General features: G+C 42.0%; 1 protein-coding gene across 1 annotated transcript in view; it reads left to right on the forward strand.

Annotated features, from left to right (window-relative positions):
* LOC135215627 (DNA ligase 1-like) overlaps positions 1 to 11266 on the forward strand; it is a 189912-nt gene that overhangs the window by 46319 nt on the left and 132327 nt on the right. Inside the window, exon 7 of the mRNA XM_064250542.1 lies at positions 10873 to 11159. Coding sequence (XP_064106612.1) covers positions 10873 to 11159 — 287 coding nt within the window. The remainder of the gene's footprint in view (positions 1 to 10872; positions 11160 to 11266) is intronic.

Below are 11266 nucleotides of genomic sequence, written 5' to 3' on the forward strand. Positions count from 1 at the left end.
GCTAGGCGCGAGGCGCCAGCCAAGCGCCAGGAGCCAGTCAGGCGCGAGGCGTCAGCCAGGTGCGAGGAGCCAGTCAGGCGCGAGGAGCCAGCCAGGCGCGAGACGCCAGATTTGTTTCAGAGGGGCTCTGTACATACTCTTAGCCCCTCTCCGGTTAGGAGTTTGTCTCCCGCCGAGAGAGATGTTTGGAAAGACTTGAAGACGGATTCTCCTTCTGATCCTTTTGTTGAAGAGGATTCAGAAGACGAGACTCGTGGTAGAGAAGGGCTTTCAAACTACAAGGTTTTGACATCTCTTCTTCTTCAGGAATATGGAGATTCCTTAACTCCTGCCGCTCCTCCTTCTCCGTGCTCTCTCTTTTTCTAGCTCCAAGACGCCAAAGTCTTCGTCTTTTCTGAAAATGAGACCGACAATCTCTATGAAGAGAGCTCTCCAGTCTCTGGATAACTGGATGAAAACGAAGAAGGATCTGGTCAGAACTGTCTTCTGTATGCCCCCTGCTAGACTTACAGGCAAAAGGGGTATTTGGTACCAGACAGGGGAGAATATGGGACACTCTCTTCCAGCTTCTGCGGAAGCTGACTTTTCCAGTCTGGTAGACACTTCAAGAAGGCATGGCCTGAACTCTGCGCGTGTGACTTGGGGTCTTTCTGAGCTTGATCATCTCCTCAAGGGACTCTTCCATGTATTGGAAGTATTCAATTTCCTGGATTGGTCCCTTGGGGTTGATGGCCAAGAAGGCCTATGACTCGGAGGGCCTTGACCCTGAAGTTCTCCTCTGTATCTTGTCGTGTATAGACAAGGCAGTACAGGATGGCTCAGGGGAAGTCTCCTCTCTATTTGGAGCGGGACTCTTGAAGAAGAGGGCTGTTTTTAGCGCCTTTCTGACCAAGGCGGTTTCGCACTCACAAAGAGCAGCTTTGATGTTTGCTCCCATGTCTGACTTTCTGTTCCCTTCTCAGTTGGTGAGGGACATTTCCCGTTCACTAACTGAGAAGGCGACCCAGGATCTTCTCCTTCAGTCTTCCAGAAAGAAGAGGCCTGCGGTAGTGGGAGAGAAGAAAGGGGCGAGTACGTCTCTTCAGCCCTTTCGAGGAGGCCCTCCCTCCAGAGCTCCCTCAAAAAGGAAAGCTCCTGAGAGGAGAGGTAGATCTTTCTTCCGTCCCTTTAAGGGGATCGGCTGCCTAAAAAACCCAAAAAATATGAAACATATTCGATTTGCTGAAAAAAATTCTATGGCTTCGTAGAGCATTCAAGAATGTGTCCACGAAGTATTATGCTAAAATTCGCCTTACTTTTCTAGTTATGGCCTGAAATGTAACAATAACTTTATACCCACAAAACACCAGTAGCGCAAATGATTTAGTCTGGTATAGTTTTTGTGATATATGTTACGAAAACTTCCTTTGAAATGAAATATATAATGTCAGTAATAACCTAATTGGTACCTTCTTAGTTATTCTTAGACAAGACAAAGCACGCATCATGAGTCATGAGGCTCAGCGCGTGCCCACTGGCCAACAGTTGCCTATAAAACTTGCACATTATAGGGTCGCATTTTTTCACGCTCGCTAGCCTTGACTGAACTCTGTGTTTTCTGCGGTGTTTTTAGTTTTTCACCATGCCTAAAAGGTCCAAGACTTCACTTCATGCCTCTAGAATGTGGAAAAGCCAATTGGATATGCCCATCGAAGAAGTAGAACAGAGAATTCAAGAAACTAGTGCCATAGAGGGGAATGAAGCGACGACGAGAAAGAGAGAGGCCACGCAGCAAATGGCGCACACTATGATCTCTGCTGTCCAGAGGCCAGCCACATCCACCCCTGATCGTCTCTTTATTCGTTCATCACTGCTAAAGGGCAAAGATATTTTAGAAGAAGAAAGCAGTAGATCGGAGGCTGATGTTATCAACGATAGTGAAAATGAAATGATAATAATAAGTGAAGCAAGACTTGAAAAATTACTTGAATCACGAATACCGAAGGATCCATTTAGCAAGGGATTGATTTGACACACTAGTAAAAAAGATATGTCCTAAAAAGATATGTCCATCTCCAACAATTGTCGGATACAAACATTAGCATAATGATTAATTATTATGGCAGGGCAATCCACCGCAATATTGGTAAATCATGGATTGATATGAAGAAGGATATAATGGCATCATTCAACCATATATTCAGTTCCAAAGAAAATCAACGTCATGGACTTTGTCCAAAAGGGGAAGATTCTTGGTGCTATTTTCAGCGCAGCATAGCAATGGGTGAAGAAAGAGAGAAAATAGAGTTCAAGAGATCTTCAACAGTTATCAATTTAGATGCTGAGAGTGAAAGGAAAATAAAGGCTGTGTATGAAGCCCTGTCTGAGAAAGAATTGCTTGAACGCTGCGTTTGCGGTCTTACACAAAACGCAAATGAAAGTTTTCATTCAAAAATTTGGAACAAAGCACAAAAGACTAAATTTGCTGGAGCACAAAGATAATCAATTAATTAATATTCCTATTCATAATAATTTTGCATTAATACTCAAAAATAAAAACTGAAACCATAAAATTAATGGTAACACAGTCTTTTACCTTTTTTTATGTACCTAAAACTTTGAAGGCCCGTTTCTCAAAACGTAAGTTTTTCACCTTCGAAATGTATCTCCTCCCTTAGTATTGGACCAATCTAAATGAAATTTCATATATAATATGGGGAAACATGGTAGATTAAAAAAAAGCCAGGGATTTTTAATATTTTGAGTTTCAGATTTTTGGCAATTTTTTTCCTGTAATTTTTCCGGGAAAATTTCATAAAAAAAAAAAAAAAAAAAAATCATATCTCGAAAAATAATTGAAAAATAAAAAATCCCAGGCTTTATATCAAAGGTCCATATGTGTTTTATACGTGGTTCAAATCTCATCCCTTAAAACCAAAAAGCAGAGGAGGAGATGCATTTTGAAAATGGCCATTTTTTGGCCGAAAAATGCTCTGGCGTCACAAAACCTAAGGTCACTGAACAAAATTTTTTTCCCCAGAAGTTCCACACAATATCCTTTAACAAACCCCCTATATATCAACATCCTGTCGTTAAAAAAGTTGGAAACCGGCCAATCCCCTTAAAAGGGGAAAGTGATGTAAGGATCCTCCAAACACCAGTAGGTGCCAGGCTCCTGGGATTTGCGGATGCCTGGGCACTCATCGATGCAGACGCTTGGTCGATGTCTGTGATAAAGAAGGGATATTACATCCCCTTCCAGGACAGTCCTCCCCTGACTTCAACTCCGCGGGAACTGTCCGCCAAATACAAGGACCCTGTTCTGAGAGATACTCTTTGGCTAATGGTGGATCAGATGTGGGACAAGAGAGCGATAGAACTAGTGCTGGATCAAAACTCCCCGGGGTTTTACAATCGCCTTTTCCTGGTTGCAAAGGCCTCGGGGGGCTGGAGACCAGTTCTAGACGTCAGCGCTCTGAACAAATTTGTTCAGAAAGAGAAGTTCACCATGGAAACTTCTGCGTCAGTCCTTGCGGCTCTTCGCCAAGGGGATTGGATGGTTTCCCTGGATCTCCAAGATGCCTATTTTCACGTCCCGATTCATCCTTCGTCGAAGAAGTACCTCCGTTTCATGACGGGGGGAAGGATCTACCAGTTCAGGGCCTTGTGTTTCGGCCTGTCCACTGCTCCTCAGGTCTTCACAAGCCTGATGAAAAATGTGGCGAGATGGCTTCACCTGAAGGGTGTCAATATCTCTGTATCTAGACAACTGGCTCATCAGAGCCAGATCAGAGAAACAGTGTTTGGAGGACCTTGCTTTGACCCTAAACCTGATCAAATCGTTGGGATTACTCGTAAACCTCGAGAAGTCACAGCTGATCCCCAGCCAGAACTTGGTCTATCTGGGGATTCAGATGGATTCTCGGGGTTTTCGAGTATTTCCTTCTCAAGAGACTCGTGAGAGGCTTAGGGAAAGTCTCTCTCTTCTTAGGGAAAGAACGTACTTCGGCGAGGGAATGGTTGAGCCTTCTAGGGACCCTTTCCTCGCTCGAACAGTTCTTTCCTCTAGGAAGACTTCATCTTCGTCCTCTTCAGTTCTTCCTCAAGAGATCGTGGAACTGGAAGACAGGACTTCTCTCGGACAGTTTTCCCATTCCAGTGGAGATGAGACTAACACTTGGAATGGTGGTTGCCCCCATTAAAGGAGAACAAGGGTATTTCCCTGGAGATTTGGAACCCAAGCCTTGTATTGTTTTCCGACGCGTCGGAAAAAGGTTGGGGAGCAACCTTAGGAACGAGAGAAGTGTCAGGCACCTGGAGTGCAGTTCAGGTGTCCTGGCACATAAATTGCAAAGAACTTATAGCCGTACACCTGGCTCTAAAGAACTTCGAACCTATAGTGACAAACAGTGTAATCCAAGTAAACGCGGACACCACCGCCCTTGCCTACATTCGGAAGCAAGGAGGGACACACTCGTTTTTCCTGTACGAGCTCGCAAGAGATCTTCTTCTTTGGACCTCCCAAAGGAACATCTCCCTCCTGACGAGGTTTGTTCAGGGAGTAAGGAACGTGAGGGCAGACAGGCTGAGCAGGAGGAGCCAGGTCCTTCACACAGAATGGACCCTCCACTCAGAAGTTTGTCAGAGTCTTTGGTCTCTATGGGGGACTCCTCATGTGGACCTGTTTGCCACATTCCTCTCCAAAAGACTGGAAGTCTTTTGCTCAGTAGTAGAAGACCCCAGGGCTCTAACAGTCGACGCCTTCCTTCTAGACTGGTCCCATGTAGACGTCTACGCATTTCCCCCATTCAAGATTCTGGGGCAAGTACTAAAGAAGTTTGTGGCTTCAAAGGGGATGAAAATGACCCTGATAGCCCCATTTTGGCCGGCACAAGATTGGTTCACAGAGGTAGTGGAGTGGACAGTAGACTTCCCCAGATCCCTTCCAAGAAGGATGGATCTTCTCAGACAACCACACTTCGAGAGGTATCATCAAAACCTCCCCGCTCTCGCTCTGACTGCCTTTCGACTATCGAAAGACTTGTCAGAGCGAGAGGTTTTTCTCGCAAGGCTGCAAGCGCGATCGCTAGAGCCCGCAGAGCTTCCACTATGCGAGTCTATCAATCTAAGTGGGAGGGTTTTAGAAGATGTTGTGAGTCGAAGAAGTTGTCCTCCTCCAGTACCTCTGTGACCGAAATCGCTGATTTTCTGTTATTCCTTAGAGAGGACTCACATCTTTCTGTATCCACTATCCAGAAATAGAGGGCTAGAGCTTGCAGATAATAAGGATCTACACGATCTTATAAGATCCTTTGAGACTTCGAAGTCTAAGGATACAACTCCTCCTAGCTGGAACCTCGATGTTGTCCTGAAGTTCCTGTCCTCTGAAAGGTTCGAACCTCCTCATCTGGCCTCGTTTCGAGATTTAACGAGAAAGTGTTTGTTTCTCTTGTCACTGGCGACAGCCAAAAGATTTAGTGAGCTGCACGCCCTAGATGATAAAGTGGGATTCAAAAGAGACTCAGCCATCTGTTCGTTCAAAGCACTGTTTCTGGCAAAGAACGAAAATCCTTCGAATCCCTGGCCCAAGAACTTCGAAGTTAAAGGCTTGTCGGGTCTCGTCGGTAGAGAAGCTGAAAGGTCTCTTTGGCCTGTAAGAGCGCTAAAATTCTACCTACAGAGGAAGAAACAGATGGGAGGTTCTAGACAAGGTCTTTGGTGCTCTGTTAAAGATCCTACAAGACCTATGTCCAAAAATGCTGTAGCCTTTTTTGTAAGGAACGTCATTACAGACGCTCACAAAATCTGCACTGACGACTCTTTTAGAAGTCTTGAGAGTAAGAGCACATGAGGTGAGAGCAGTAGCGATGTCTCTCTCTTTTCACAGAAATATGTCGCTAAAGAATATCTTGGAAGCGACATATTGGAGGTGCAACTCAGTGTTTGCATCTCACTACTTGAAAGACGTTTGTGTGACCTACGAGAAATGTTTTTCTCTGGGTCCTTTCGTGTCTGCGGATACGATCCTGGGTATAGGAGCTAACACCAATCCTTAAAATTGTACGTACCGTCTACTAGATATGTTCTAGACTTTCTGCTGACAAAGTGCAGACGTCGCACTGGCGGCCAGTCACTATTGTTCAGTAAGGAACTCTTGTGATATCTTATTAGATGAGTATCATTATTTTTTTTTGAAAATTATGTGTGTGTGCGTAAGGTGTTTTTGAGTTATGGTTGTTGTGAAGAGTTTGTGGATAACTCGGAACAATTGTTAATACTAACACGGTGGTTAGGATCAGGTGGTCGGGATTGGTTGTGTGCTCCTTCATAAGGTGTATTGTCATATAAGTGGATCAGCACCCATTGACAAAGTCCTTTCAGGCTCTGCCGAGTAAGCGGATAAGACCCCATCGGCAGACCCACAAGAACTCTTGGCCATAGATCGTATATCTCGCTAAAGTTTCTTGAGGTGATGCAGACTCCTGGGCAGCAGCCACAAAGTCTACCACCTATCAGGTAGGAACCAAGGTTTATTTATACCTACAACATATGTTGTTTATCTGTCTATTCCATAAGTAGCTGTCTCTTACCCTCCACCAAAGGGTGCCAATCAGCTATGTACGTATATATCTGACAGGTAAGTTGATTGTATGAAAATGATATTGTTATGATACAATAAAGTTTCATACATACTTACCTGGCAGATATATACATAGCTAAGACTCCGTCGTCCCCGACAGAAATTCAAATTTCGCGCCACTCGCTACAGGTAGGTCAGGTGATCTACCGGCCTGCCCTGGGCGGCAGGACTAAGAACCATTCCCGTTTTCTATCATATTTTCTCTCTTCCACCTGTCTCCTGCGGGGAGGCTGGGTGGACCATTAATCGTATATATCTGCCAGGTAAGTATGTATGAAACTTTATTGTATCATAACAATATCATTTTTATTTATTTATTTTTTTGTATGCAATAAACATGCTCCCATCGCAATCTATTAACGAAAAAAATAATTTAGTTCACAACGAGACTTATTTAAGTCATATTTTGACTTAAAAATTTTGTATAACGAAAAATTACCTGGTCTCATATAAGTAAAGTATATAGATATTTGTTTATGCTGACTGGAAGCAAGAAAATTTGAACCGAATTGTGTTAAATACAGCGAAATAAACTCATATTTCCCATCAGCTGATTTCCAAACCAAAACATTGACTGCTATGGTATTACAGTTATACCCCAAGATACAAAAGTCCCTACATATGAAAAATCCAGTTTACAAAGGCAAAGACGAAGATTTTTTGCTTCTGTGTATGAAAATAATTCACGTCGCGAAAGGGTGTACTGTAAAGTCTGAGATTCGCCCGGGCCACCGAGAACAATTTTAAAACTCACGCGCCGCCAACTCGGTAGACTCACCACCATCCTCCCGCTCTCCTATTGGTCAGCATCCATCCCATCATGCATCTACTTAAGGGAGTTCTTGACCATTTCATTTTGGCAGCGTTATCGTACACATGTGGAATTCATTCGTTAACGTAAATTTGTGTTAGTGATTTTGCTTTTGTTGAATTATAAGTTACTTTATCGTGTTGTGTGTGAACTTAATTATGTATGTACTTGTTATTAGCCGTGTGTCCCAAGAATGTTGCTGAAGTTCACGGAAAGAAGAGGATGCTTTCTATGGAGACAAAGTTGGAGATAATCAAGAAGTATGAGGCTGGCATGCGGTTGAGTGTGATCGCTAAGGAATACGGCCGAAATCCGTCGACGATAAGCACCATCCTTAAGCAGAAGGAAGCCATCAAAGCAGCTACACCTTCCAAGGGCGTGACTATTTTGTCCAACAAGAGGAGCCACGTGCATGATGAGATGGAGAGACTGCTTCTCGTATGGATTAAGGACAAGGAAATTGCTGGCGATACGATAACGGAGATGGCAATCTGCCAGAAGGCCAGCGCCATTTTCGGTGATCTGAGTGCTCAAGCCGAAGACGAAGCAGGAGAAGGGACATCGAAGCCAACCCCAGACTTCAAGGCTTCTCGCGGTTGGTTTGATAATTTTCGTAAACGGACTGGCATCCATTCGGTGGTGCGGCATGGGGAGGCTGCTAGCTTGGACACGAAAGTGGCCCAAGCCTTTGTTAAAACGTTCGACGAGATGATAATCAAGGAAGGCTACAATTCTCAGCAAGTCTTCAACCATGACGAGACTGGCAATTCTTTGAAAAAAAGGCCTCGTCGGACGTACGTCACGGAGGAAGAGAAGAAGCTACCTGGGCACCAAGAGGAGCCTACGACGGATGACCTGAAGGAGTTGGAGGCCATGCAACATAACGTGGTTCAAGAAGAGTTCTCTAGCAGCGGCGAGGAGGAGGAGGAGGACCCTATGACAATGGCAGAAATTAAGGATGTTCTAGCTGCTTTTCATAAAGTGGAATCATTTGTAGAGAAGAGACACCCCGAAAAGGCTTACACAGGTCGTATGCTTGCGCAGTTTGATGACGTTTGCCTGAGTCATTTCAGGAACATTTTTAAAAGTAGGCAGAAGCAATCTTCCTTGGATTGTGATTTTTTAAAGAGGCCTTTAGTAGTGAACAAGCAGGAAGGTCCAAGTGATACAAAAAAAAACAGAAAATTGAAAGTGGTGAAGAAATTGTAAAAAAGCGTAAAGTAAAAAAGTAAAAAAAAAATAAAAACGGCAAAAATAAAAATTTAATTTTAAGTTTTTCATAAAGTTAATTGTTAATGTTTTCTACCATTTTTTTGTGTGTTTTGTAAAGTTAAGTGTTCATGTTTTCTGCTGCTTGTCCTCCTCCTCTTTCGCCACTTTCGGACATTGCCTCACTCGAAAGGTAAGGTTCCACATTTTACCACATATGTACGCATAGTATTTCTTGTACCCTGTACACTAATACACTTGATTTACAGGTACAGTAATGGTTAGGTTAGGTACTGAATAGTCCAAATTGTAATTCATTGTTTATTGGTCAATTTAGCTTTATCATAAAATTTACTGTGGTGTTTTTGTAGGGCTTGAAACGAATTAGGCAATTTGCATGTAAAGTGTAGTTCTGGATACGAACAAATCAAGTTACGAAGGCCACTTCGGAACGGATTAATTTCATGACCTGAGGCGCTACTGTATTTTATAATTAATACAATAAAATGGGAATACACAATATTGTTGGATAACAGTGAAGTACTAATATAATGTAACTTTTTAAAAGATTTGTGGAAAAGATGCATAGTTGTTACGTTTGTAATTATACATAGCCATCAGCTGCCTGACATTGCTCAATTATGCCGATGTCGGAACAAAGTTGATTCTCATTTCGTGTTTAAAATTTTTTTTTTATTTTTTTACTGAATCATCATAAGCCAATATGCATTGAACCTAGAGAATTAGCTGAAATTAATAATTATTATACCATATATGTAAAGTATACTGTGCAGTGTAGGTTAGGCTACCCTATGTGGAAAGATGGCACTGATTACCATAGTGTAGGATAGGCTAGGTATATTCGAGATAAGATTTTTCCAACAAACAATGGGTTTTTTGGAACCTAACCCCATCGTAAATAGGAGAGCACCTGTAGTACTGTGTAGGTTAGACAACAAAAGAAAAACAGAACAAAATATTTGGCTTTATTAACAAATAGTCTTTTGCTTTATTAATAAATACATATAGTGCACTTTGCCATGTCTTTGTTCATGTCAACGGCCTTCGTCTGCAGCGCTGATGCATGGGTGATTTGAAAATAATGTGCCGGCGCCAATTTGCATTAAATCGAAATTTTGGTGATTTTTAAACATTTTTAAATATTTTCTAGCTCTAGTTAAATAAAAAATGCATTAACTAAACACGTGTTAATTGAGAGGTGACTATATTATGTGCAAGACTGTACTACATTACATAAATGTCTAATAAATACTGCACTAGGGGTGAGGTTTGGGTGCACAGTATGTTAAAATAGGCAAAGATGTTTATGGTCTTTTTGTAATATTGTAAGAGTTTTGTGTATTGTATGTATCTTGTAAACACATGTAGGTAATGTTAAAAATTTGTTAGGCTGTACTATACTATACTAATGATGTATTGAACATTTTTAGAGGCAATTTAATTTGCAGAAACATATCTGAAAGTGAAAGATAAGTTACATTTATGCAGTGTGTCATTGACTTATGGTGCCATCAACTTATGGGGATTCGATCTTCCTGCACTTTTTCAGCACTGTTAACGGCGTTTTACAGTGCTGTAACTTGATGCTGCGTCAAGTTACTGTGCTGTTAGTGCCATTGATGGTGCCAACAGCAAGAATAGGCATCAAGTTAACAGCAGTTACGTCGCTGTAACCTGATGCAACATCAAGTTACGGCGCCATAACTCAAGTTACAGTACTGTGAGCGCTGTTAAAGTGCCATTAATGGCGAAAAACTGACTTACAATGGAAATCAACTTACAAAGCAGCACTGGAACAGATCCCCCGCTGTAAGTCAAGGATACACTGTATTTTAAAGTAAATGATAATTTGTGAGTTGGCTCCTGGGGTATCTTGTAAGCTATATGTAAATATTTGTTACTTGTTGGGGGCGGCAGACCTTGTACAATCTGTTAAGTTGAGGTGCCAGTGCATAAATTTGTTGTGAAATGAATTACGTATACTTTGAAAGACTTCTGAATTATTTCATCTATTATTTCTTTGTTTTATGAAACAGCTCCTAGGTCTCCAAAGAAATCTGTTGCTAAAACTGAAAATGTGTCCCCTACAAAGTCCATCACTGATAGTGAGGAAGAAACTGGCTCATCTCCAGTGAAGAGGCAAAAACCAAAGCCTTCTAAAAAGAAAAAGAATGTCATTGAGAGTGACTCTGAAGAGGAACCTGATAAAGAGGAAAAAGATTCTAAGAGTAAATCACCAAAGGCTGCAACAAAAGAAGAACCAGAGTCACGTGAGAAGGAAAAATCTTCACCAGTTAAAGAAAATAACTGTAACAAACAGGAGAGCAAAAATAAGGAGACTTCTAAAGTGGACAAAAAGCCACCAAAAGTCGAAAAAAAAACAGTTGTTAACCCATTTGCTCCTAAGAACACTAGTTCTGCAGATCCTGGCTCAACTTACAATCCAGGACAGGAAAAATATGATCCAATAAAAGATGCGTTTTGGAAACATGGTGAAAAGTAAGTGTTTTACTTTATCATCATATTTGATTGTCATATGTATAGATCTCATGTACAGTATGCATGCACACCCCTTCAAGGACAGTATATTTCTAGCAGTCTAGAAA

The sequence above is a fragment of the Macrobrachium nipponense genome, chromosome 5 (assembly GCF_015104395.2).
Source record: "Macrobrachium nipponense isolate FS-2020 chromosome 5, ASM1510439v2, whole genome shotgun sequence".
Taxonomy (NCBI): domain Eukaryota; kingdom Metazoa; phylum Arthropoda; class Malacostraca; order Decapoda; family Palaemonidae; genus Macrobrachium; species Macrobrachium nipponense.